We start from the raw sequence: 27,879 nt of genomic DNA, 5'->3' as shown, positions 1-27,879 counted from the left end.
TTCCTTTGCTTTGTTGTTGGCTGTTGAATATGTTAAGTTGCAATTGTTTACATTTGGGTGGGTTGTGGTCCTACAGTTTCTTGGCTGCACTAACTAGGGTCCTTTTGGGTCCTCTTGTGCTTGTTTCTATGATGTGCTTTTTCCTTTGCTTTCTTGTTAGTTGTTGAATATGTTGAATTGCAACTGTTTACATTTGGGGTGAGTTGTGGTCTTACGGTTTGTTGGCTGCACTAACTAAAGTCTTTTTTGTGCTTTGTTTGTTGGTGAAGAAAATGTAGTGTTTTCTTTGTTTATTCAAAATGCTTACTGATTTGTTGGATAATGGGGTCCTTTTAGGTCGTCTTGTGCTTTTTCTGTGATGTGCTTTTTCCTTTGATTTGTTGTTGGTTGTTGAATATGTTGAATTGCAATTGTTTACATTTTGGGTGGGTTGTGGTCCTACGGTTTCTTGGCTGCACTAACTAGGGTTTAAACTTCTTTTTTTTTTTTTTTTGAATTTCAGGTTATCTAGAACTATTTTCCATTCATTTGCATCATGGTGGGGAGCTCGATCATGAATACTACTATTGGGGGGAGGGGGGAATTGCATATATAGATTATTGCGACAATGACTTAATGTCACTCTTTGTGATAGATGATATGGTGGAAGCTCTAGGACATAGTGAGATGTTTTTGAACTACTACTAGATTCCCAACATGGACATTAGTCATGGTTTAAAGCCCATTCAGAGTGATGCTGATGTACAGAAGATGTGCAACTTTGTTCCAAAGGCTCGAGTGTTAGACATGTACATTGAATAATTGTCTATAGAAGAAGCCCTTACCAAGGAACAACATTTTATGGAGTCTATGAAGTGCACCGGTCCACGCACATTGGTTATTGAGGAATTAAGTGATGAGGATGGGGATGTTATGGCAATAACTTGTAAATCTAGAAAACGAAAGATGTTGCTAGCTATTGAAGGACCATCACATAATAATGGGGTGTTTGTTGAAGATGAGGTGACTGTTATATGCTTAGATGATGGTTTTCATCAAGAAGATGTGGCTGGTACAAGTGTGGCTAAGGTTGAAGATGTACAAGTTGCTCGAGAATGAGGTTTACAAGATGTACACGTTGATGTGCAGTCATACTAGTGTCAAGGCAAAAGCCTATTATAACTATACTGCAAATGATTCACACTATGTTGATGAAGAGAATTCAAATAAGGCAAGGTATAATGATGAAGCAAGTAGGAGATCTCTGCCCTAAGATTAAGAAGAAGTTGGAGGAAGCCAAACTCTTAAGTGGCAGGTGCATTGCACAATGGTCAAGAGAGACCAAATTTCAAGTGGATGCTAGAGGTGAGGAATAATATGTGGTGGACTTGGTTGAGAAGACATGCTCTTGTATGAAGTATGACTTGACGAGATTACCTTGCAACCATGCAATATTTGCCATCTATTTCAATAGAGAAAAACCTGAGGATTATGTGGATGCTTACCATTCAAATGCACAGTACTTGGAAGTTTATTCTCACTTAATAATGCCAATGAATGGTACGTCATTATGGGAAGATACTGAAAACCCACCAATCTTGCCTCCATTATATACAAGGCAACCTGGAAGACCAAAGAAGAAGAGAAACAAAGAAGCTGCTGAATTAGAGAAATATGGTGAACAAACCCCCACCAGCCCACCAAATAATCCTGAAGGTCCTCCTAAGCCACTTAAGCTTTGAAGGAAATGGCAAGGTGCTTTGAAGTGTACTATATGTAAGCAAGAAGGACATAATTCAAGGACCCATCATCGACATCTTCCTCCAAGGGACAAAAGGTAACATTTTGTACTTTCTTTAATCCTTGCATCCTTTAATCTTTTCATCCTTAATCATTTAATCCTTTAATCCTTTAATGAATGATTTTATACTTTGTTATAGACATCCACATCAGCACAAGGGAGAGCATCATCATCAACCGAAACTGCACCTAGAAAGAGGACAAGAAAATCTAAGGTAAAAACCTAAACTTTTTCCTCTCCTTTGTAGTTTACAACAGCAAGTTTAGTTTAGAACCTTGCTTTGCATTTGACCTTTTGTAATGAACATTGAAATTAGGCATCACAAACAGGGGATGGTTCATCTGCAAATCCTGAAGCTCATTGTCACATCCTAATCCGCATAATAAGATATTGTCTGCTTTGGGCCACGCCCTCACGGATTTGTTATAGGTTTTTCACCCAAAATACATCTTACTATAAGGAGGTAGGTATGCACATATAAGGCACATCACCTCCTCTCCCCCGGGCGACGTGGGATTTTACAATCCACCCTCTTTAGGGGCTCAACGCCCTCGTCGGCACACTTCCGGGTGGGGAACGACTCTGATACCAAATTGTCACATCCTAGTCTGCATACTAAGATATTGTTCACTTTGGGCCATGCTCTCATGGATTTGTCCTTGGGTTTCCACCCAAAACGTGTCTTACTATAGGGAGGTGGGCATGTATATATAAGGCACATCATCTCTTCTCCCCCGGGTGACGTGGGATCTCACACTCATTCACCGAGAGCCACCAAGCAGAGACGGACAAGGCAAACCAAGACCTAAAGATGCCAGAAATTGTAACAAATTATTGTTTTATGTGCAATAGGAACTGAAATTATGGTACATGGGTTCTAGAATTAGACATCACAAACATTGAATTTCTTTTGGTTTTTTGAACTAATTTGTAATCCTGAATATGCACTGTTTTGCTAGATGGATTTCAGTAGGTTTTTTGAATCAGTGCACTGTGCATTTTGGGATATTTAAGGATGTCTAATGCATATCTTTGTAAATGTTAGATGGATTAACGATGCTATATGAATTACAGTTCATCTTTTGGTCTTTGCAAATGTTTTGTTTAAAGTGGACTTTGTGTTCATCTTTTGGTTATATCATGTGTTTATGTAGGATTTGTGTTCATCTCTAGCTTACATCATGTGTTGATATGAGATCATGTGTTTATGTAGAATTTCCATTTGGTTTTTTTAGGTTGTATTATCTTCCAAAATTGGATCCTTTAAAAATTAATTTTTTTAAGCTGATGTTGACTACTTTTAGCAGGAAAAAAATTATGTTGACGTGGAAATTAATTTTGGCGGGAAATCTACGTGGAAGTTCATATGTGGAGAGGGTGGGACCTAGCTTCAGTCACGTCATCATACAATGAAAGAATTGACAGACAATGTAACAGAGGTAGAACATTACAATAAATTCGTACATAAGGTATGACATTGAAACTTTTTAAAGATGAGTTATGAAATTGTTAATGGTCCAATAGTTAAGGTAATTTTGTGTAATTTACCCTAAATTATTTGTTTTCGAAGCATTATAATCTCAAATTAGCCCTTAATGTGCAGGATTAGAAGTACTTATAAAGTGGGTTAAAAAATAAGTAAAGTAGGTGAAGTCTAATCATAAATTTATTTGGGTTGATTGATGAGAAGGCTCACATTACACCTCTAATTAATTTTTAATTTTTTTTTTTAGGAAAACTAATGAAAATGATTTGAAAACTTTGAATTTTAACGATAAAGACAAAATAAAAGGTAGAGTGAATAATAATATAATTGACTTTTTAATGTAAAAATGTACTTTTTTATTAAAGTGAATAACACTAGAATCTTTTTGTTAAAGTTTTTTTTTTTTTTTTTTTTTTTTGTTCTTTTCGCATGAGCCTGGCAAAAGTAAGGAAAGCGAAAGATTGTAAATTTCAAAACGGAAATGATAACTGAGGCCCAAACGGCGTTAAGATGACAAAACCGGAAAGGAAATGAAAAGGCAGGGTCAATGAAGGAAAGTAGAAAACAGAGCGGCTTGGCGTTGGGAAGGCAAACGAGCAGCAGAGACACGCGGCACTAGACAATTGGGCGGAACCCCACATATATCCATTTGTAGTAGCCTGCATATTTAAATGCTCTTTGCCTTATTGCGCAAGGAACACACACCCAGCTCTCTCTCTCTCTCTCTCTCTCTCTCACACCATACACCCTTTCTCTCTCTTGCTCACACAGAAAACACTCTCTCTCTCATCTCTTGCTCACACAGAAACCATCCTCTCTCTCTCTCTCTCTCTCTAAATTTCTGATTACTCTCAGACAGAAACCACCCCCCCCTATCTCTCTCTCTCTCTCTTACCCACAGAATCACAAACAGGTCTCTTTCTTTCTCTCTCTCTCTCTCTCTAAACTTCTGTTTATCTTGGTGAAAGCCATTAGTTAATAAAGTAGATCTGGGTTTGTATGGTTTCTATGTGATTTTCTTAGTTTTGTGTTTGTGGGTTATACCTTTTGGTTTATAAGTCTGAGTGAGAAGAGGGTACATTTCTAAACTTGTGCTAATTTGTGGGTTTTATTTTGCTTTTATAATCAGAGTTTACTTGCTTCATACTTAATTTTACACTAAAAAGTTCCCTTTTTTCTCCCAAAGAAACAATTAGTTTCATTTTTTTTCATTTTTGTTGATGAAGCGTTAACCTTTATTATAGTAAATCCTAACCCGATACTCCACTCTCACAGTCAGTTTCATTTCTTCATTTCTGTCGATGATGAACTGTTGATCTATAATACTACACTCTTCCTCGCTTCTCGATCGGGCTTGCCTCGAGGTTGATCCTGTTATTTCTTAATTTAGTGCAACATTAAAGTGCAATCTTTTTTCTAAAGGCTGTTTCTTTTTTTTTCTTTTTTTATTTTATTTAAAAGTGTGTTTGTAGTCTGTACAACAGATCTGCTCGGTAGTGGAGCAATATTTTTAAAGGTTTGTTTTTCCCTTATTTTCGTAGGGTTTTTGGTTATGTGTAGCTTGTTTTTTTTTTTCTTTGTTCTTGTCTGCATTTCCGTCAGAAACCACCGTTTCTTTGTGATGTAATGTTCTTTGGCTGGCTTTAGATTTGAGTATTAGATGAATTGTTTCTTTTCTTTATCTATTTTCTTGTTTGTATTGAGATTTTCGGTCTTGAAAAATTTTAAGGGCCTGTTTGATAACCAGTTCAATTTTTTTTTCATTTTTCTTTTTTCTGAAAATTGAAAACTACAAGTAGTTATTTAATAAGTTTTAAGAAAAAAGTGAACGCAGAAACTGAAACTGAGAATGAAATAATTATCAAAAGACCCCTAAATGACTTAAGTTTTTTGCTTTTATATAAGAAACAAATGATGAAACAATGGACTTTTTAAAAAAAAAAAAAAAGAATTACCATTTCTCGGCAATCAATAGATTAACAGATTAAGATTATAGTTTGAAGAATGTTTGAGTATGATCCAAACTGCAATTTATTTGTTATTTAAATCCTTGAAACCATCATCTTACTCCTATGCTGTGCATGAATTGGTTATTTCAGTTCTCGTCTTCTATTCTTTGCTGTTGTATGTATTCTCCCTGATTTAATTTTTAGTGCTTTCCATGTGTATTCCTCCTGATGAGTTTGAATTTGATAGAGATGTACCTCTTTGTTACCTGCAGTTTACACCTACATTGTTTATCAATTGCGGGGTTGGCAGGTATAAGGTAATGGAGTCTTCCGATCCCAAAGGAGCTGAGCTTCCTCCTCCTCCCGCCATTATTCCTCCAAACGTTGTCCCAACTGTGGCAGAAGGAAAATCTGTTGAAGTGTTTAAGAAACCATCAACTTCTAAACTTGTTCCCATGTCAAGGCCAGGCTTTGGATCTAGAGGAAAAAGCATCCAACTAACAACTAACCATTTCAAAGTGGGAGTGAAAATTTCTGATGGCTACTTTTTCCATTACAGTGTAACTTGCTCGTCCCTACATATTTTAATTAGCATCCATTTTACAGCTTAATGTTTGTATAATATGTTGATGTTATAGATATGTTGTTACAGATTGAAATGTTTTATGAGGATGGAACCCCAGTTACAGCAAACGCTATTGGGCGCAAAGTTGTTGAAAAAGTTAAGGAGACATATGACAGGGATCTAGGACGAAAAGAATTTGCTTATGATGGACAGAAGAACTTGTTCACTGTTGGCTCCCTCCCTCATAAAAGACTCGACTTTGTGGTAGTATTGGACAACATCTCGTCAAGCAGGTACTGATTTGTGGATCATCATGTTGAATTTATCTTGCTCTCATTTTCTCTTGAGATCATTGTCTCAGTGGCTATTTTTCACGCTGATCTAGGCGAATTGGAATGTCGGAGGTAGTAGTAGTTACGACCCAGCTGAGAGTGGAAGCGATAGGAAGAGACTTAAGCATTCATTTCGATCCAAAACAATAAAGGTGCTGATAAATTATGCTGCTAAAATCCCAATGCAAGCGATCGTAAATGGATCACGAGGTCAGGCTTCAAAGGAGTTTGAGGAAGCAGTTAGAGTTCTGGACATCATTCTAAGGCAGCATGCAGTAAAGCAGTAAGTCAGTTGAATGTTGTATCTTTCCCTCGATCAGTCTTCCCTTGTTGGTTCATCATACACTGTTTCTGTCCAGGGGTTGTCTCCTTGTCCGACAGTCTTTCTTCCGGAACAATCCAAGGAACCCAGACTTGGGAGAAGGCTTGTCAGGCTGCTCGGGCTTCCATTCAAGTTTCCGAGCTACCCAAGCGGGTCTGTCCCTGAACATGGGTAAGTTTCTAAACTTTCATTTGCTCTCTGTCATTTTACTGCCACATTAATCACTATCCCTGCCTGAATGCAGATGTATCCACTACAGTGATCATAAAACCAGGTCCCGTTTTGAACTTCCTCTTGGAGAACCAAAAAGTTAATCACCTTCGCCATATTGATTGGATCAAGGTACTTAAAAGTGATTTCATACAGTATTGGCATTGCATTGATATGACTTCATTCATGAGTATTAGGCTCTGAGCTTCTTTATTTGATCATAGGCTAAAAGGACGCTCAAAAATCTTCGAATCAGGATCGAATCCTCTGGTATGGAGTACAAAATCACTGGATTGAGTGACGATTCCTGCAAAGAGCAGACGTAAGTTCTTTCTCTGCATTACCAATGCCATCTAAACATCATCTCAAGTTCTTGTATTCTAATATGTATGAACCTGTTTATCTGAAATATTTCACCATGTTTTCTCTATGTGAAGGTTTTTTCTAAAAAAAGTAAAGGACAAGATGGTGACGGAGAAGAAGTTACTGTTTATGACTACTTTGTTCTCCATAAACACATACCTGTACGTGAGTCAGCAGATTCTCCATGCATCAATGTTGGGAAAGCAAAGCGGCCATCTTTCTTTCCACTTGAGGTGATGCATTAACTTCAAATGACAACTACTATGGTTAATATTGGAATTATTTTTCATGCTACTTTGCCTGTGTAGCTTTGTACCTTGGTTCCATTGCAACGCTATACCAAAGCTTTGTCCACTAAGCAAAGGTCTACACTAGTGGGGGAGTCCCGGCAGAAGCCCCAGGAGCGGATTTCAGTTTTGCAACGTGTAAGTTAGTCTTCTCTCCATGTGTTATAGTTTATACTTTGAAATTTTGAATCTAAGACTTTCTTTCGTCTCATATGTTATATTCTTGCAGGAGCTGAGAAGTAGTAACTACAATGCTGACCGGATGCTTCAATCTTCTGGAATATCAATCAGTCCTGAATTTATGCAGGTTGAAGGCCGTGTGCTGTCAGCCCCAAGGGTAAGACTTGTGTGTCAATTTTGGATCCTTTCTTCTCATGTCTCTACTATTATTTTATTGATGTATTTCATTTTTATCATCTCTCTTTTGTTGCAGTTAAAAGTGGGAAATGGGAATGATTTTTTCCCCCGGAATGGGCGCTGGAATTTCAGCAATATGGTGCTCTTCTTTTCTTGTGCCTTCTTGTTTCACCACTATCAAATTCTGAATTTCTTGTACTGAATTACATGTAGAGTTTTGTGGAACCGGTAAAAATTGAGACATGGGCAATTGTCAACTTCTCTGATTTCCGTGACATTGATTTCCTGATCAAAACTATGTTGAAGTGTGGAGATATGAGACGAATCGTGAGATTTTCTCTTTCCTCTGAATTATATTATGAGATCTACTCCAGGATGTACATCTGATCCCTTAATTCTTTGTTCTAAACATTTTTTTGTTGTTTTTCGGTAGGCCATACATCCTCCCAGTCATGTATTTCAAGAGAAAAATCAGCATAAGCGCGAGCCAGCTGTGGTCCGAGTGGACAAGGTGTTTGAAGAAAGAGGATTGAGAATTAAGAAAGAAATACCAAAGCTTCTGCTGTGTATTCTTCCAGAGAGGAATAACATATATGGTCAGAATCAGATCGCAATTTCTTTTTTCTTCATCTATTTATTGTTTTCACATTTTAGTTTGAGGATATATTCTGTACTAACAATTCCTTACGCTTAAGGTCCATGGAAAAGGAAATGTCTCTCCGAGGTCGGGGTTATAACACAGTGCATTATCTGGAAGGGTAAAAGGATGAATGATCAGTATATCACAAATGTGCTCCTCAAAATCAATGCTAAGGTACTTGTGGAAATTGTCTCGTGTCATCTTGTCTATGGTTTGGTTTTAGTTATTAGTCATGCGTTAACTTGTCTTAATGTCGCATATGCAGCTTGGTGGAATGAACACCTATCTAACAGCGGAGTATTCTCGCTCTATACCTATGGCTTCTAGGTCTCCTACTATGATTTTGGGTATGGATGTGTCCCATGGCTCACCTGGGCGGTCAGATGTTCCTTCTATTGCAGCTGTAACCATTTCAACCTCTAAACTGATTTATTTTTTTAATCATATTCTTTTCCAAAGTACTACTCTATTTTGTCTGGAATTGATGTCACCCCGAAGTTTGCTGCTGTATCATGTCATGTGCATTTGTGGATGCATACCTCTTTACATATTGTAAGTTGGAGGTTTGTAGGTGGTTGGTTCGAGGAAATGGCCCTCAATTTCTCATTATCGTGCCTCAGTTCGTACTCAATCACCGAAAGTAGAAATGATTGCTTCTCTGTTCAAGCCTGTGTCGGATAAAGATGATGAGGGCATAATCAGGTTGGCCTCTCTCACCACTTACATTGACCTCGCCGCTTTGATATTTTTGCATCCAGTTATCTGTTATTTGATTATTTAAAACTTACTTCTGTTATACTTGTTTCAATCAATTCTGTAACATATGTGCTCTTTTCAGGGAACTGCTACTAGACTTTTATCGTACATCAAACAGCAGTAAGCCGGCTCAGATAATAATCTTCAGGTGTAGTATCATTCATAAGAGTAATGCCACATATGTAAGGAGTTACAAAATTCATTTTGATTATGCCCTTGATCGTCACCAGCGAACTATTGCGAGTCGTTTTTTGTACTTTGACTAAAAAGCTAGAAAAATTTCTTGAGGTATAGTAGTATCGTTATATTGACATTTTACAACAATTATTCTGACATATATAATCACAGATCTACAACTGCAGGCTCTCTGTGATTAAGTGTAAGAGTTTTTATGCGTTTCATCCTTATATCCAATTTTTATTAGTATCATATCTTGAAAGGTTAGCATCTCAAGCGATCGGTGTTGATGACATCCCATTCCCATTTAAACGAATCTTCAAATTAGCTCTGGTTCATTTTTGTCTAACAATGTTGAATCATTCATTGAATAGTTTCACAAAGGTCGTGTACAATTCTTACTGAACTTGTTTTGGTTTTCTTTTGCTTAGGGATGGAACGAGCGAATCACAGTTCGACCAAGTCTTGAATGATGAAATGAGCCAGATCATTCAGGTCTCTCTTGGTCAATTTAAATTTTCTTTCTAATTCTTTCCTGGAAATAGAAAATGTTCATATCTAAATTTTGTTATATCTATTTATATATGTATTTCAGGCCTGCAAGTTTCTTGATGAGGGGTGGTCTCCAAAGTTCATGGTAATTGTAGCACAAAAGAATCACCATACAAAATTCTTCCAGACTGGTTCTCCTCATAATGTTCCACCGGGTTAGTCATTTTCCCATCACTGCATGAATTTTTGAACAGAAAACCAGAAGGAAATGCGCTTTCGTTAATTGTTCAATAATCAGAAGTATCCTTTCATAACTTGAATGCAGGGACTATCATTGACAGAACAGTTTGTCATCCAACTAACAATGATTTCTACCTGTGTGCTCATGCTGGGATGATTGTGAGTATTCTTAAGAACCCGTTGCTCTTTCTTATTGAAGATAAGATACCTCAGCAGATAAACTAGAGAATGTGTTTCCTACGATGCAAGTTGGTCGTCCCCAGAACGATTTTTATCTGCTAATTTAATGGAATCAAGAAATTTTAACTTCTGTCTAATAATCTGTTTACTGGATTATGTTTGTCTACTGTAACTATCTGATTGAGCTACGTTGAAGAGAAATCATTCAGTTGACTTTGGATTGTTTATGTAGGGGACTACACGACCTACTCATTATCATGTTCTACTTGATCAACTTGGCTATTCAACAGATGACTTGCAAGAACTTGTTCACTCTTTATCGTATGTGTAAGTATACTCGTATTCTGGTTTTGCGTAAAAAATCTTTGAAGTCGGGAAAAATAGGTTCTGGTTATGTTTTCCGAAGTATGAGTTTGCTTCAGACCTGAAGCCCTGCTATAATTTATATACAGGTTCCAAAGGAGTACCACAGCCATATCAGTAGGTAATATATTCTCTTCCGGTTATTTTCTTTTTTTTTTCTGCATGGTGTTTGATGAAGTTGTTGGTGGTTGCTGTTTTCTCTTTCCTACAGTTGCTCCGATACGCTATGCTCATCTGGCAGCCGCCCAGATGTCGCAGTTCATTGACTTCGATGAAATATCGGAGACTTCCTCAAGCCGAGGTGGTAGTGTTACAGTAGCCGGTGGTGTGGCGGTGCCTGAATTGCCAAAGCTGCATGAAGATGTCAAGAACTACATGTTCTTTTGTTGAAGATATTTTGGCCTTACAGTAGCATATGAACTCGTGTGATATTTATGTTCAGATACTATTTCGGAAACTACTTGTGGCATTGATGTTTGACGTTCTTTACTTTCGTAAATTTCCAGACAAACATTCAGAATTTGTCCCTCTGATACTTGTCGTATATGTCTTTGATTAAGAAGACTGGTGCACCTTACGCGAGCTTTGCTCAATTAGTTAAATCTCAACCGTTCACTTGTGAAGAAAAAAATGTGCGGATGAGAATTTTCTCACCATATGCATAAACATAAAACTTGCAGCCTACATATTTCGTAAGCGTAACTGCAGACTCCGCATTCAAGTGGCACTAGGGAGTGGCACGGTGGTGACGGTGGTGGCAGTGTGGCAGCCCGAAGATAAATAAGAATGTGATGACCCCATTGTTTTTCTGTTGAAAAATATTGGATGCCCTATGGATTTCAGAGGTCATTTTTCCAAGAGTTATTTCTGCCCTACCTTCTTCTGTTCTTGTTACATCTTCTGGGAAGAATTGACAACAGAATGGTGACTCACTCCTTATAAACCCAAACATGGTTTCTTAACTTTCCGATGCAGAATTAACATCCCCACGAGAATTTATACAGCTCCAATAAAGGAATAATACTACACCAAATGATGCAGCACCAATCAAATTTGTTCGTTAGAATTTGACTAATAATTGTAATAAAAAATTATCTAATGTAGATTGGGCGACATCATTTAGCGCATAAATTTAATGTATGTAGCACCACCCCGAATAAAACCTGAAATGGCGCTTCGTGCCAACCCTCAACCCCTGATGTCGAAGAGTCATCACTTACCCTCACCAGATATATTTGTACTACGAGTTAGATTTACTAGAACCAGAACCAGAACCCTAACCCCAGCAAAGAACATGGTTTCCAAATGGCATGGGTTGCAGCAGGCAGAGAGAGACCATGAACACAACAATTTCGAAAACACAACTCTAAGATTTTCTGGACAAGTCTTACAGACAATTGAGTAAAATGGTTCGACGAAAATTCCTAACGCGACTAATGTCACAAAGTGAAAAGAAAGGAAAGCACAAGCAGCTGATGCATATAGATACAAATTTCAGAGGGGAGCTGATGATGTTCTACGAAGCTGGTACTTTGGCTCCGGAGGCGGTGCACTTGGCAACACCTTCTCTAGCTCCTGCAACGATATAAAAATTAACGATAATTTCTTTCGTTACTAATTTAAAATTCAGAAAATTCTCAAGCCTGGTCTGCGAAATTTCTTTATTTTCAATTATATTTGAGTAATGGAGAAAGAGAAATGAGGTAGAAAATGATCGTTTAATCATGGCGTTATCTCAACATCTTGCAAAGTCAAGAACAAACTAGGCAACAAGTTTTCTACTATTGGAGGAAGTAGATCCTCCAAAACAACACTAGTAGATAATGAAGTCCAAACTACAGATGAAAATTAAAAACTGGGACATCTTAAGCAGCATTCTTTTAATTACATATGCGGGGGGAAACGAACATTTTATTAAGTAAAATGGCAGTGGACAAAAAGTCCACTTCAAACACAAGCGAGAAGTCCAACAAATGTAGCATTTGGCTTCCCAACTATCATTTTAAGGTACAATTCTGTTTGCACCATTGCTGCCCATTTTGAGTCCTCAATGAAGTTAAAGTTTCTCCACTCTCTCTTCTATAGTAATTTCTAGGAGGTAATTTGAGTTAACATGTGTCGGAATGGGTTGCATCACTAACAACTGGTACAGCAATGCCCTAACATGTGGGTAATTCAGTCATATTTAACTTAAAAATTGGTGGCAAATCAATCCTTGCAATCTTGCACTTTCACCATAATACTTGGACCTGAAATCTTTTTTATGGCCAAACTTTCAAAGAACCAAGTGCTCCTCAAAGGGATATCACTAGAGATATTTTTATGCTAAATGCTCAGACCAATTCCCCAAACCTAAAGCAAAGTTGAAAAATAAACCCACACACAACTCTACACCTCATCCACAATCTATCACCACTTTCCGAAAAATCATGCCATGTCCAACTTTGTCCTTGAACTTGAACATTCATTAGCAACTAGGAGTATCTGCTTGTCAACAGAAGCATATTGAGGGAGCAGGAAACAATCCCAATATTCAAGGTGGATCCAAATATGCAAGGTGGAACCAGTGGTAAGAACATTCATCAGCTACTACACAAACTACTACCTAAACTTACAATGCTAAAACTCTAAACTACTAACTCTAGATCACAAGTCTTGAAAGCATGTAGAGTAAAAACATTGATAATAAGTCATGACATCACGGAAAATTCAATAGGGGTACCCAACATTTTACTCAGTATTACCCACGCACCTTATTTTCCCGAAACTTCCTATCTTTACAATTTGAAAAAGCTTAAGAGAGCAAAACCGAAAAAAAAAACCTTTTAAAAAAATGTAAAGAAGTGTCTTCCCTGCTGTTGCAGGAAGGCACGCCGATACCAGAGCCGGCAGCAGAAGCAGTTTAGTTTTTGTTTTCCTTTAAAAAAAGATGATGTTCAAGAGGGTGAACGGAGGTTTTAAAATCATGTTTTTCGATCATGCAGCTACCAATCTGTAATATTATCAAACTCTAGCTACCAAATTACCAGTTAAACCTTTTATACAATGGTTTTCAAACCTATCCTAATTCCTACATCACTATTTCTCTACAATCAATGACTCTGCATCAGATTAATCTGATTTCAGCAATATGACAATATCCAAAATCAAGAAACATAATAATCATCCATTGAAACCATGAATTTATGTTAGTGGTGTCTGTGTGCGTTTGTCTCAATTACTTGCAGGCTTGTATCTGAATAATTAAATCTGATGCAAAACAAACAACTTCCTACTACCAAATGAAAGAAAAGAGATGTATTAAAGAAATCAAATGAAGCAAATACAAATATACAACAGACAAAAAGAAACCTGACCTTCTGTTTCCTTAGCCTTTCATTTTCCTCCTCTAGGCGTGAAACTTTGTTCTCCAGTTCATTTGTATACGCCTGTTAACAGTTTACAAAATTCAGCTAAAATTGCAAAAAGAAAACCTTGTGGTGGACTTATAAACCGAAAGATAGGAAATATTGACCTGCTTCCTTGCTCGTGAACGGGCAGCAGATTCCCGGTTCTTTATCATTCTCTTTTGCCTTCGCTCAACAGTCTTCTCAACAATGTCCTCAGAGTTGCCTCTTTTCCTCCCAGGTGTCTGCGTATCTGATAGAGCACCCATTAAGGGTGAAGGCAATGGAACTTGGTTGTCAGGATACGGGACTTCCATCATAGCTCCAGCCCCTACGTGCATTGGCGGTGGTATAGGTTGGCTTGGCATGTATACCCCCATCATACTTTGTTGTGGATGGTGATATTGTGGTTGTGAGTACTGCATCCACTGACCTTGTGGAAACTGTGCTGCCACATTCGCATCAACCCCAACAAGAGGACCAGCACACTGTTTGTCTGAAGATGCTTCGGCTTCAGCAACAACTCCGGCCTTGACCAAGAAATCCTCCAAAGTCATCTCTCCCAAAGTCCGTTGTCTTTCTTGAGATTTTCTTTCTTCTTCATCTTTGCTTTGTTGAATATCTCTCCAAACCTCATCTACTGTCTTCTTGCTCAATGCACTAGTTAATGACAGGCTTGCCTGACGCTGCAGTTGAGCTTGATTGACCTGTGTCGTGCCTTCAATGTCTATGCCCATGGTCTGATTTGCTTCCACACTCCATACATTTTTTAGAAGCTCGTCAAGGTTCATGCTGCTGAGTGGCTTCCCCAAGTCACCTAACTGATTCTGTACCTCATCCAATGTGAGACTGTACATTGAGTTTTGCCGTCCCAAAGGCTGAAACTGTGACTGTTTGCAATTACCATCAGCCCCACCTTGAGATCCCATTGTCTGTATCCCCATTCACCAATTCTTAATAAGAAATTGTCAGTTACACTGAAAGTCTAAATTTTCAAATATACTAAACGATACCATAGTTCAGCCTTAAACCCACAAGATGCAATCTTCAATCAACCTGAGTATCAGAAATCTATATCAAAAAAACATCGATGGTTCAGACTCCGAATTTTCTAGCATTTAACAAGATCATGCATGGTCAAAATACCAAGTGACTAGACGAAGAATGACAACGACGGTGAGTACATATCAACATGATTTGCAAATGAATACAAAGTTGAATGACGGTTAGAATGATTTCATCAGTTCCATGGAATAAAACATGGAGGCATGCAATCAGTAGAACCATAAGCTGACATTCACAAGACGGAAAAAATGAAGAGAAAAAAAAAAAAAAAAAAAAAAAGCTAGATTAATGCCCATAAAATTACAGCTTTCTCCCTTAAATGGATAAGAATTAAGAACAGTCCAATTTATTCGAAAATATAAACAAAAACCAAAAGATTACCAACTTGCAAATTCAACTCAAAATCATGAACCTCTATATAGAGAAAAAGGAAATCTAATAAATCAGGGTCTAAGTGATTGAAACCCAAATCTAATCTAGCACATAAAGATATTTAAAATCAAAAAAGGTAAAAAATAAGGGTCTAAACTAACAAAAGGATTTGCCAGAAAAAGCTGTGAACTCTTGCATGCAAGTGATTAAAGGAGTTGCAGAGCCTCCATTTGACCCAATGCTTTCAAACCCTAAACCCACCATCAAAATCTCACAAAGAAAAACCCCAAAAATCCAATTTTCCCAGAAAATCAATGAGCAACACCATGAAAAATGAAAAATGAAATTACCTTATTCCTCCAAAAAGGAACAAAATTTCACATCACCTCACCACAGAACCCCAAATCCCAGAAATTCGATTTGCATGCAACAGAAATCAGTGTTTTCTTAAATAAAAAAATTTAATTAAACGAAGAAAAAAATCACTGACCCAACTTCATTCCCAAATGCACGAATGTTTATCCTCAGGAAAAAAACAAAGTTCCAACAAATTCAATTTCTTACAAGAAGAAGAATGACTGACTGAGAGGTCTGCCTGAATAAAGAGCATCGGATACATATATATATATATATATAGAGAGAGAGAGAGAGAGAGAGAGAGAGAGAGAGAGCACTCACTTTAGAGAGAGGGGGAGAGAGTCCGATCTGAATCGCAGGGAGAGTTTTGGGTTGAAGAGATTGCTGTTTGTTTGAGTGTTGAGGTTGGAATCATCAGCAGTAGCACTCACACATACCAACTGTATCTATTTCTTCAATGTATCCAATTTGCAGAAACACAAACAAAACTCAAAAAGCGCAGTTGTGAGAGAGGAGAGAGAAAAAGAGAGAGAGAGAGAGAGAGAGAGAGAGATTTCTGGCTTTCTGCGGAAACCAAAAATTCCCAAATTTCATTTTTATAAAATTTAGTGCTTTTTTTTTTCCTTGCTAGGCTCCTCTACTTGCGCCCTCATGGCTTCATTATGGTCTTCCAAATTTGCTTGATCCCTTAAATTAAATGTTGATGTACATTGTCACTCACTCTTAGATTCGATTTTAAATATGTAGATTAAATAAGATGTGTTTTTCATGTTTTAATTTTAAATTTGATGTCAAATTCAACTGCAGATATTACGTAATCATGTATCATTAGTCACTAGGTGACCAAATAAATGCCACCGTCAAGAAAAGTTATTCTATAAGGTTTGACTATGGTTGTCCGACGAAACTTGTTCAACTTACTCTTATTTTTAGTCTTCTTTGATTTATTTAATTTGTGTCTAAAAGAATTAAGAGAGTGCAAAATTACTACATTTTTTCTTACAATGAGCGTTATGTCTTACGTTACACAACGAGCATTATGTTAGACATCACATAAATGAGTGTTATGTCTAGGGTCACATAATGGAGTGCTATGTCAGATGTCACATAACCAAATGTTAGGTCAGGCGTCACATATTGGAGCGTTATGTCAGACTTCATATAATCAAGCGTTAGGTCAGACGTCACATAATAGAGCATTATATTTGGTGTCACATAACGAGCGTTATGTCAGATGTCACATAACCGAGCGTTATGTTTTAGTCACATAGCTCGGATCGATTTAAAAAATTAAAATTGTTTACTAGTTTTGATAGTGGTTGTAATTTTTAAGTCTTTGACTCCAAAATTATACCCAAAAAAAAAAAAAAAGATTTACTTGTATTGGCTGATACAGTTCGTCCCATAGAAATAAGCGTGGAAGGGCAGGCAGTGGAGCAGGTGTGAATAGAGTGAACCCAACGAACGAGAGTTTTGTCCAAAAGAAATTAAAACGCTGTGAAAGTGGGATATGGGATATGCTTTGTAGGCACAAAATAAAATTAAAAACTCAAATGCAACAGAAAACGACTGCGTGGCACTCCATGCTCCATCTGCCTATTTTTAAGTTTTGGGACCTTTTCAAGACATTTTTATTTCTATTTATTCATTTATATGTACATATATATACAGTAGCGACGGTTGTGGTAACAGTAGTGGAAATGGCGGGGATATAATGTTGGTGGTTGTAGAGGTATACAGGTAGCATGGATAACAATGGTGGATGGTGGTGTTGGTAATGGCAATGTTAATGATAGTGTTGTTGTGGTGGTGTCAATAGTGACGTGTTGATGTTGAGCGTGTAAAGATAGCTATGATGGTAGGAACAATGTCTGTGACAATGGTAGCGGTTAGAGGTGGTGACAATTGAGGTGATGGTGGCATTGGTAGGAATTATGGTGGCAACGGTGGCAACAACAAAGGTGATGGTGGTGGTGTAAGGGTGGTGGTTGCGGTTTTAACTAGTGCGGTCACCTTGTTCCTCAAGGGAGAAAAGCATGTGTACAAGGATAAGCAATGTCATTTTCTAAAACTAAATAGGTATTAAAAGAATTAAAGGTGAGTTTCGTTTTTTTATGAAAACAGTTTTCAAAAGCAATCTACATGCAGCTTTTAAAAGTTACTGTATAGAAGTCACTTCTTTTAAGATAAGCTAAATGTGACGACCTATCCCTATGTTTATGATTTTATTAATTTTAAAAGAGTGAATGGACAAAAATGCCCTTGAGGCAAGATTGTTGACCATCATTGACCGTCAATTAGTGATGCAAATGGGTTATTATTTTACCATGTTATCAAAGTACTCGATGGTACGAACGCACAAGCGTAAATAAACCTTAATTCTGAGTTAGAACGGAAAAGTTACGAGCCTCAGAAATTATGAGACCTTTTAGACATGTGGACTTACTATTAGTAGTAAGTCTATAATTAGTCAACCAAAATTAGGAAGTTTCCATTTGAGGAAACTAACCCAAAAGCCCGGAAACCCCAACCCAATTGACCCCTACTACCTCCCATTTTCGAACACCGATTCTGGCCAACTCCGGTGGATTTTTTCGACGCCACCACCACCATCTTGAAGCTCTCACTCCCCTCTGCAAAACCCAACCAAGAACCGCCTTGATTAACCACCGTACATTACGATGCGAGACCACAAAACCCGATGAAAACCAATGGTACTCCGCCCACCCTTTTCTTTTTTTCGGTGAATCAGCAAAGCGATGGCTGATGCCACCACTTGGGTTTTGTAGCCCATCATCCCAGGAGTAAATCTCGACCAACTTTGACCCTGTTGGACCACTGTAGACGACGAATTGATGCTAAAATGCTTTAAGCACCCGCTGGTTTTATCAAAAAATTGGCCGTTCTAACCCAAATGTTATTGATATGTCTACTTACAATGCCTACTATACATGGTTATAGCTTCATTTATTTCAATGAAAATGACTTTAACGCTTCGTTTTTGTTCATTTGCACTCCTTTCTTCTAATAGTTTTCAATGCAAATCTACAACAAAAAAAAAGATAAATGCATAATGAGATAATAGGAATCAAAAATCATTTCCCTTAGTTCAAACTAGCAATCTCACACATGGTATGAATGCGAATCAATTATTGTTGAAGCGATAATAGGAAAAAGAAAAGGTTGGAAAGAAAAATAGATATTTTAATTATTTATTTACGAACTTCTTACTACACGCCTACGCGTTTTTTTTAATTGTTTTACTTTATTTTTGTTTTACCTATTTTGGATATTATTGTGTTGATATTAATTCGATATTAAAAGTTTCACCAAATTAGTGTGCTCCCTTTATATGTAGAGACAAATTATAAAAAATTTGTAAAATCACAACTTCACCTTTATTATATATTTTTTATTACAAGTAATATTATTAAACTAAACAAGAAAGGAGAGAGTTTGAACCTCAGTGCGATAGATAGAGATAAAATTGTTGATTTGTCAAAAATAGTTGACAAGGAAGTGGTGGATTGCCCTATTGAATAAGATATTCTTCAATAATTCATTGCGTCATTGGTTCAAGCTCATCCTATTTCCTTAGTATACTTTAGAGTAGTATTATCGTTTATTATAAAATTAAAAAAAACTGGCTGATAAGGAAAAGTTTACTTAATTTATCATAAGAGATTACAAATCCGCCCTTAACAATTTAAAAACTTATGGTCGTCCATTCATTTGACAATTAAATATTGTAGGTACCCTTTTTTTCCTTATTTGCAATCTTTTGTTTTAAGGGTGGGCGTTGGGTAGTCGGGTTGGACTTCAACCAGTTGGCCAATCCAATAAGTTTGGGTTGACATTATTGAAATTCATTTCCACTCAAGAAAATGGGTAAGTCAACGCACCTAAACCATTCTAAGGCGGTTTGAGTTGGGTGGGTTTCACAGTTTAGGATTATTTGCTTTCTCTCTTCTCCCGAAGGTGAGTATGATTGACAAAAAAAACTCAAATACATATCATATTTGGCTTAAATTATGTGAATTTGGTGTTGTATAATCACTACTTGTTACTTAATTTTTAAATTCACTATTGAAATAACAAGTGTGTTTAATAACTTTTAGATTTATATGTATTTATTTGTAATATACATGCATGATCAAGAATTGTTATTTGGGTAAGTCAGTTTAGTTCGAATTAATAATACTTCAGCCCAACTCAACCCACATATTGAACGGGTGGTTGGGTTAATAATACTACTTTCTATGCTTGACAATTGATTTTGGATACAAATCGTATGTTTTCAGTATTTGCATCAACAGTGAGAAAGATTTTTAAAGGTATTCAATAGAGAATAATACTTGGCCACTCAAAGAATGCGTAAGAGTTCCTACTCAAAACTGTTCCTTGCTGATGTATCAAACTTCGTGTTTTTGATTAAAACCGTTCATATTATAAATCACTCTATAAAAACCGGCTTTGCAGAAAATGAATTAAAACTAAGGCCGTTTAGTCATTAAACAGTATAAAAACATATGAACGAAATTGGTAAAAGTACTACGAACCATCTATGTATTTGCTTCAACAGATGGACTAAACGACCTTGCTTTTAATTCATTTTTTACAGATATGATCTTCATAGAGTGATTCATAATAAAAACAGTTTTGATTATCATCACAAAACTCTTTGATTCAAATACGAAAAGTTTTTAACATCAACATGTTCAATTAGTAAACAAATATAATTGCGCTAAACTAATAAACAAGACAAAAGCAAATGAATCCACAATGGCACGTGGCCATGCATTTGAAGCATTAGATTTTGAGGAAATTGTAGCAATGATTTCTCAATTTTAACTTTATTGGAATGGTTTTTCAACTAAAAATTCACTACCATTAATCCACTAACTACACAAAACGTGCAGTTACGGTCATTTTCATCAACTCCATCAGAATTTCCGTCAAAACGAGTAATGTTAGAATAATCATTGCTACAATAGGGTTAAAGTTGGGAAACCATTGCTCCAATTGGGTAAAGGTTGAGAGACCATTGCTCCAATTGGATTAAAGTTAAGAGACCATTTATACAATTTTCTCATTTAGTTTTCCATATTGGTTCAATCTCACGTGCATTACACGTGACTCATTTTGACAGAAGTTTTAATAGAGTTGACAAAAATGATCATATCTACACGTTTTGATAAGTTGAGTGACCAATGATCATGAATTTTTAGTTTAAGGACCAATGCTACAATTTTTTCTTAGATTTTTGTTTATTTCTTCTTTTAAAAGGAGATCAGCTTGTGGCTTCACCACCATAATTTATTTTTTTTAGAGCTAAAAAGATTTATGAAGACATTTTAGCCTCATCCTAACCATCATCATGTGATTTACAGAGACATTTGAAGCCGTAGACTAACTTTCATAACCACACTAGATGTTGAAATACCATTTGGGTGGTTTTTGGGGAAGATTTTTATCTAGTCCAAACTAATTCAAGTTAGTGTGGTGCAATCATCACTTTAGATACAAATAAAGATGTTGAAACGCATGCAAAACATGAGATCTCGAGGAGATCATCATTTTTCATCATTTTTTGTTTGTGTTGTTAATGGCGAAGAACCAGCCATCATAGATGACATTATAAAGCTTGCTGAATGAAATGTTATTTGGTTCTCTTGCCACAAGTATTTGTCTCAAATTTTAAGGGTATCAGAGGCAGTTTGATACACAAGTGCTTCATGTTATTCTGTTTGTGTTGTTCACCTAGACGTTAAAGAGCGTGTGAGAATGTGAGACAAAATTCACATCGATAAGAGACCATGCAAGAACTTATGTTGATCTACTCCTCATATTGCCAATTAATTTTATACAGAAACCTTAACATTATGTTTGGATGAGGGAAATAAACATGGAATTTTGGTAAAAGTCATAATTTATAAATTGACAAGCACTAATTCTCTTGTTTGGATTCATAAACATAGAAATTTAGAATTTATGCGTGGAAAAAAAACTTGGAATTTGGAAAATCCATGTAAATAAGTGTCATTTCTCAATTTCTATGATTGAGAGATTAAAAATAACAAATTCCGTATTCAATTCTATTGTTCTTTTAGGTTGACCAAACAAGAAAATTTACAAATTCTAAAAAATAAAATCTCGTCATTTCATTTTCCGTCATTTTTAAATTCCTTAGTAATCTTAAATTTCTTCACCCAAACATAGAGTAACTTTCTTATGTGATAAACAAAAATCTAATTGTCGCACACGCGTACCCATAAAAATTTATTCAGCAAAATCACAAGAGAGCATGGCCGATAAACAAGTATAATAATACAATTACATGAAAACTTATAATTTTTTTTAAACCAATTACATTAGTTGGTGCAGCAGAGAAAGTGATTCTTTCCGAATTTCTTCCACCAAATCAGGTGATTCGTCCTTAAAATTTGATCAAATCACTAAAGTTATAATAACTTTTAAAAAGCTTTTGTTTTTAACCGTTTGACCAAATTTCAAGAATCTATATCCCTTAATTTAATGATTTTGATGAAAGAGAAAATCCATTTCGAACGGCAGCACTATAATCTCCTACACACAAAAAAAAAAAGTTTTAACAAACTCATATCCGAAACTTGCCACAGTCGAGAGAGAGATTCAAACACCCAAAGCGCCCAAAACCGTCGCGCCGGTTCGCCCAAACTCCTAATTTCTCATTCTTTTAATTCTTAAATTTCTTTCAGATCGCTCGATCTCTAATTGGTTCAATCATTTCAAATCAAACCCAAAATTCCCCCTTTATCTTCTAAATTTTTGCTTTCCCCCATTTTCCCTCGTTTTCAATCCTCAACTTTTCAATTCAAGTTTTTTTTAATCTAATCCTAGAAAACCCAACTCTCAAATCCAATGTCGGCGTCGACCGTTTCAATAACGGCGAACCCGGTGACGACTCGGCGGCGACACGTCGTGGCCGTCGATAAGAAGACATCCAACATCGAGCTTGTCTCCGCCGAACCCCAAACCCACAAAGCCGACGACACCGCCACCAATTCCAAAGATCTCAGCCACCACTCCATCAGAGGCGAACCGGGTCTTGACCGGTCCGCACAACCCAAGAAAACCGGCCCCAATTCCACCATTTCGCCGCCTTCCAATCGCCGCTCTCGCAAAACCCTAGACGCTGATCTCAAGCCTCGATGGGTCACCGTCCTCCGAATCTTTTCCAAGAACTTAATTCTGCTTGTTCTGATTGTGGGTTTGTTTCAGATTGTCAGGAGACTGGCTCTTGGGCCTGGGGTTGGGGTTCCCATGGCGTTTTCGGATTTGGAAGGCCGAATAGCGGAGGTGGAAGCGTTTATGAAGACCACTACAAAGATGGTTCAGGTTCAAGTGGAGGTTGTGGACCGGAAGATTGAGAGCGAGGTTGGAGGGTTGAGGAGAGAAATAGAGAAGAAGATAGAGGATAAAGGGGTTGCATTGGAGGGTGAGTTGAGGAAATTGGAGGCCAAGAATGAAGGGTTGGAGAGGTCGGTGAGCGATTTGAGGAGCGTGGAGTGGTTGTCGAAGCAAGAGTTTGAAAAGGTGTTTGAGGATTTGAAGAAGAAGGTGAAGGGCAGCGAAGATAGTGAATTGGGTGCAACTTTGGATGACATAAGGGCCTATGCGAGGAGTGTGGTTGAGAAAGAGATAGAGAAGCATGCAGCGGATGGACTTGGCAGGGTGGATTATGCTTTGGCCACTGGTGGGGCTTCCGTTGTGAAGCATTCAGAGCCATATTTGGTGGGGAAAGGGGGCAATTGGTTCTTGAAGAGTACCAAAAATGGGGTTCATGGCGATGCTGACAAGATGTTGAAACCTAGTTTTGGGGAGCCTGGCCATTGTTTTCCCTTGAAAGGGAGTAATGGATTTGTCCAGGTTAAGCTGCGGACTGCCATCATTCCCGAGGCTATCACTCTGGAACATGTTGCAAAGGTGACGTTCTTGTTCACTATTTTGTCTTTGTTTATTGATGCATTGTTTCAGTGTATTTTATCTCCCGTTATTTTTATGCTGGATATAATTTAAATTCTGTCAATCTTCACATTAAGAAGTAGCTTTGAACCATCAAAGTAATAAATTTTATAAAATGTGGACATTGTTTTAAGATTTTTCAAAGGTCTATTGGTATTATCTTGCAGGCAATAATATGCTAGGAAGTGTGGGATTGAAATGTATAGTCAATAACCTTTATGCAAGAGTGGATCAATTGTAGTTACTGTTCTCAGAACTTTGAAGTGTTTACTCTGCTGGTACCAAGTTGTTTTGGTTATTAGTTATGTTGACGGTTAGACTTCAAAATGCTAATCTAGGCGGATTCAGTTCTTAATTTGAAGTATGTTAGTTAATTTGTTGGTGATAGTTAATGTTTTTGCCATAATACAGTATATAACTTTGAACTTGCAAAATTTCTGGGAGGGGTTGTGAAGAGTCTAGGTGAATTATCTTGAGGCTGGATTTTTTTACCTTAGGTAATATGACTTAGTGTTGAGATTGAGTCCGTCATTGATGGAAGGAGAGGCCTTGCATGGGCTTATAAGTAAGTTGGGCTACTCCCTATATTGCTAATTGGTTTTATGGTGGAACCTCAACTTTCTTCATGGTAGCAGAGCACCGCGTCACCCCATTGTGTTTTCCACGTGTTAGGCTTGAAAATTTGTCACACGTGAGGGGGTGTGTTGAGAATGAGTCCCACATTGATGGGAGGAGAGACCTTGCATGGGCTTATAAGTAAGTTGGGCTACTCCTTATATGGCCAATTGGTTTGATGGTGGAACCTCAACTTTCTTCACTTAGAACAGGCTATGCCTGCGTATATCTTGCCTTCCCTAGACCCTGCATTAGTGGAAGCCTAATGATCTGGGCCGTTGGTCAAGAGAGTTAAAATTGTTATCTATTTAGTAGAGCGATCTAATTTTTTGTTGAAGACTCGCCTTCGTTAGGTCTAAAGTGGTTTTCTGTCTACAAATTGAAAAAAACATGTATTACACTGAAGGCTGTATTATGAGACATATACAAGAGGGTTTTGGACTTGTGAATCTCTCACCAAAAGTGACAAGTTTCGTTGCATTTCTATTCTCATTTGAAATCCTTTGCTATCTCTGCTATCAGTTTACCGATGGGCAGCTCTCATCTGCTTCTACTTTTAGCAATGTGGTATGCTCTCATACTGTTGATTTGTATGTAGTTTTATGTGCAGACTTACTTGTTTTTTATATTGTATAATCTATACTAATGTAAAAGTTCAAAAAACTGGTTTAACATCATAAATCTCTAAAGCCTTTGTAGTTAAAATAAAATTAACAATACATGGAGTAATCTCAAACTTTATATGGGGTTATTTGGGTGTTTGCGCACTTATATCTTGAGAGATCTGTAACTTGGTTTGCAATTTTGTGAATTAAGCCCAAGCCATGATTTTTTAGGGTCCTGACCAGTTCCACAACTGAAACCTTTGAATCTACAGACTCGGCTTTAGTCATGTCTTTTTTCATACAATCTTTTCGGAACGTTTGCCTGCATCCTCTTGATTATATTAATATTTATAGATAGTTCAAGTCTCATTATTTTATGTAAGAAGTCTATGTAGGTTTTGAATTGAGAGAGTTATTATTTTAATTAATTTTAATTGAGGAAGGCTTTTTACGCTCTTTGCCTCTGAATTCTTGTGGTAAAACATATGATAGAGTTGTATGTGTACTTTTCTGACAAGAAAAACTTCTGATGCTTCTTGTCTGTTTGCTATTATGCACTAGGTTGTTTTGTTTTGACCTGGCGTCCTTACTGGAACATGTTTGCAAGTTTATTTGATTTCTTTAATGGACAAACTAGAGTGATCAAGTTACCTTTATTTTAATTGATCTACGTGTAATATATGGAAATGCTTTGTCTGAAAAGAAAGATTTTTGATTTGGGAGTTAGCATGTTTGATATCTTATGATTGTGATGGTAGGTGACGGGAGGCTTGGGTTGTAAAATGAGTTTAGGATCTGTAGACTTAAGCAGCAAGCAAATAGGTAAGGATTGAACAAGCAGAATCCTCTAGTTATAACACTGGACTGATGTGGATCATGAGGCCTACTAGAACTGCAACTCATAATTTATCAGTGCATAAAATTAGAATAGTTATTGGAAAATTTTCACTCTAAATAAGCAATTTTGGCCGGGGGAGCACCTAGTAGACAAGCAGAATTTCTTAGTTTCTAGTGTGTGTATATCTGTCCTGTTTTAAATGCCTTCAAGTGCCAGTTATGTATGGTTCTGCTCGGTTATTCTTTAGACATGTGGTCTTGTGATGTAAACTAAACCCTAAATCCTATTGGGCAGGATATTTTGGTTTAACTGCAGATTAAATTAAGAATAAGGTGCTGCGATGAAATTTAGTTGTAAGGCGGCACCATTTTAAATATGTGAAAACGTTAGTCTGTGGGAACATTTTTTGTCTTTTACTATTTTAGGATGTATTTTCATTCTGTGTCTTTTTCCAGTTCTTAATGGACCAAACAATTGCCACTCTGATTAGTTATATGAACAAATTTACATGATCCTTCGTCGTATGGTCTGGCATAGCAAAATTGGTTGCAGATGTTGTTGTTACTTTTGCCAATATCTGTCATGATTTTGCTTTCTGTTATGTTTAGAAAGCATTACTCTAATTATCTTTAGTTAAACATGTGTTGATTTCTATATTATTTGGGTACTGGCAAGCTTTGACCTCCATTAAGATAAAAAATAAACTTTATAGTTCTTACTGATTTTATAAACTGTACTCTGAAATTAACTTCGTTTGCAATAAATGTTTGACCTGCTTGTATACTTCCTTCGCAAAGCAACTCCATAGGATTAGTTTGAGTTCCTTTTATGGCTTGATCGCTTCGTTGCTTTTATTGCACCGAACATATATTGCAATGATGGAGTATTATAGCATGTGAACTAGCTATCATGAAGAGGCATTTTCCCCTCTCAAAATCTTTTCTGACTTGAGTTCACCATCATTGCGTTCGTTCTCTCTGTGTTTGAGCATCTCTTTGTGCTTGTTTTTCTTTTGATTGTGTTTATTGGTTGCGTCCCTAAAAATATGCTAACATATCTGTTTTTATTTTTGAACAGAGCGTTGCTTATGACAGATCGAGTGCCCCTAAGGACTGCAGGATCTCTGGGTGGCTGCGAGGACGGGATGATCCAGAAGTCTATACAGAGATTCACCTAGCTGAATTTACTTATGACCTTGAAAAAAGCAATGCACAGACATTCGATGTCTTGGACCGGGCAGTGTCTGACCTTGTCGACACAGTGAGGTTGGACTTCACATCCAACCATGGAAGCCCTTCTCATACTTGCATATATCGATTGAGAGTGCACGGACATGAACCGAATGCTGTTTCTATGATGGCCATGCAGCAGTAGCGTTAGTGCCATTCCATACCATACTCGTGCAGAAGCATTCTCAGGCCACGTTTGTATTAAGTGTGAATTCATTTTTTTCTCCTTTTAATTTCTAGCTTGGTAGGTTGAGATGTTGTGGTATGTTTCTAGGGTTCTCCAAATCGTGTATTGTCTCCTTGATGTTTTAGTGTTACTAGTAATCGTGTATCCATGTATTGTTAGGTGTATGTCATTTTCTCTGTGTTTTCCTCTCTATGCGCTCCGTAATGAAATCAGGCACAGGCTACAATAATGAAACCTTAGACAAATAAATAAATAAATAAATTCAAATAATTGCGATACAACGTTCGATGACCAGTTCCTAGTTTTCCAATAGTATTTAGTTTTTATTTTTTCTTTTAAGTTTTTAATTTTTTTTGAACTTTAAATTAGGGTGGAATTGGAATTCAAAGAGCTAAAAATTAATAATAATCTCCGTATGTTTTTATTTTATTTCATTCACTTGCTAAAAAGTTTCATTTATCTCAATAAAAAAACTTGGAGGAAATGAATACCCAAACTTACTACACGACTGAAAAAATTGGTATGAAATATAAAAGAACTCACGATCGCTCAACAACTTTTTAGCGTGTAAATAAAATGACAATGAAGCTTATAGGATGTAGAAACGAAAAATGAAAACTATAAACGTGAAATAAACAGAATATGTGATAATAATGGTAAATTATTGTTTGGGTTAATATTTGAACTTTGGACGGCAAGTGTGTGGAGGCCTAAAAACACCA

At 36.9% G+C, this 27,879-nt stretch overlaps 3 protein-coding genes across 5 annotated transcripts; 2 read left to right on the top strand and 1 right to left on the bottom strand.

Annotated features, from left to right (window-relative positions):
• The first annotated feature begins 5,499 nt into the window (after positions 1–5,499).
• On the top strand, positions 5,500–11,073 carry LOC103931464 (protein argonaute 4A). The gene is given in 22 exon segments (XM_048586129.1): positions 5,500–5,775; positions 5,868–6,083; positions 6,166–6,395; positions 6,472–6,605; positions 6,679–6,776; positions 6,869–6,970; positions 7,082–7,240; positions 7,316–7,432; positions 7,524–7,631; positions 7,728–7,790; positions 7,865–7,978; positions 8,085–8,247; positions 8,347–8,465; positions 8,557–8,694; positions 8,863–8,993; positions 9,130–9,195; positions 9,656–9,719; positions 9,820–9,931; positions 10,042–10,115; positions 10,369–10,463; positions 10,589–10,620; positions 10,711–11,073. Coding segments are annotated over 22 exon segments (2,754 nt in total). The 5' UTR covers positions 5,500–5,535; the 3' UTR covers positions 10,890–11,073.
• Positions 11,074–11,849: 776 nt separating this feature from the next.
• LOC103931465 (ABSCISIC ACID-INSENSITIVE 5-like protein 2) lies at positions 11,850–16,257 on the bottom strand. Of its 2 annotated transcripts, none has more exons than XM_048586128.1 (4): positions 16,001–16,257; positions 14,014–14,941; positions 13,856–13,927; positions 11,850–12,074 (listed from the first exon to the last, which is right to left on the bottom strand). In XM_048586128.1, exons 2-4 carry the CDS (start codon positions 14,827–14,829, stop codon positions 11,994–11,996), a joined length of 969 nt encoding a protein of 322 aa, XP_048442085.1. In that variant the 5' UTR covers positions 14,830–14,941; positions 16,001–16,257; the 3' UTR covers positions 11,850–11,993. The 2 variants fall into 2 exon arrangements, with proteins under 2 accessions (XP_048442085.1, XP_009339233.2); XM_009340958.3 differs by having other exon boundaries at positions 14,014–14,956; positions 16,001–16,256.
• Positions 16,258–22,280: 6,023 nt separating this feature from the next.
• LOC103931467 (SUN domain-containing protein 1) lies at positions 22,281–27,326 on the top strand. Of its 2 annotated transcripts, XM_048586317.1 has the most exons (3): positions 22,281–23,644; positions 25,662–25,725; positions 26,819–26,938. In XM_048586317.1, the coding sequence occupies exons 1-3, from the start codon at positions 22,580–22,582 to the stop codon at positions 26,830–26,832; spliced, it is 1,143 nt and encodes a 380-aa protein (XP_048442274.1). In that variant the 5' UTR covers positions 22,281–22,579; the 3' UTR covers positions 26,833–26,938. The 2 variants fall into 2 exon arrangements, with proteins under 2 accessions (XP_048442274.1, XP_009339239.2); XM_009340964.3 differs by lacking the exon at positions 25,662–25,725 and having other exon boundaries at positions 22,282–23,644; positions 26,819–27,326.
• Positions 27,327–27,879: the final 553 nt, after the last annotated feature.

This window comes from the organism of the source record quoted next, unplaced genomic scaffold (assembly GCF_019419815.1).
Source record: "Pyrus x bretschneideri cultivar Hongxiangsu unplaced genomic scaffold, Pyrus_bretschneideri_v1 Contig24, whole genome shotgun sequence".
Lineage (NCBI taxonomy): Eukaryota > Viridiplantae > Streptophyta > Magnoliopsida > Rosales > Rosaceae > Pyrus > Pyrus x bretschneideri.
This window is presented reverse-complemented; position numbering and strand designations above follow the sequence as displayed.

Excerpts from the sequence above, each read along its gene's own strand:
- LOC103931465 (XM_048586128.1), bottom strand. The coding sequence starts at position 14,829 with ATGGGGATACAGACAATGGGATCTCAAGGTGGGGCTGATGGTAATTGC. Across the intron at positions 13,928-14,013 it reads GTTCACGAGCAAGGAAGCAG|GCGTATACAAATGAACTGGA; the intron begins GTCAATATTTCC and ends AACTGTTAACAG. Across the intron at positions 12,075-13,855 it reads AAAGGCTAAGGAAACAGAAG|GAGCTAGAGAAGGTGTTGCC; the intron begins GTCAGGTTTCTT and ends ATATCGTTGCAG.
- LOC103931467 (XM_009340964.3), top strand. The coding sequence starts at position 22,580 with ATGTCGGCGTCGACCGTTTCAATAACGGCGAACCCGGTGACGACTCGG. Across the intron at positions 23,645-26,818 it reads CTCTGGAACATGTTGCAAAG|AGCGTTGCTTATGACAGATC; the intron begins GTGACGTTCTTG and ends ATTTTTGAACAG.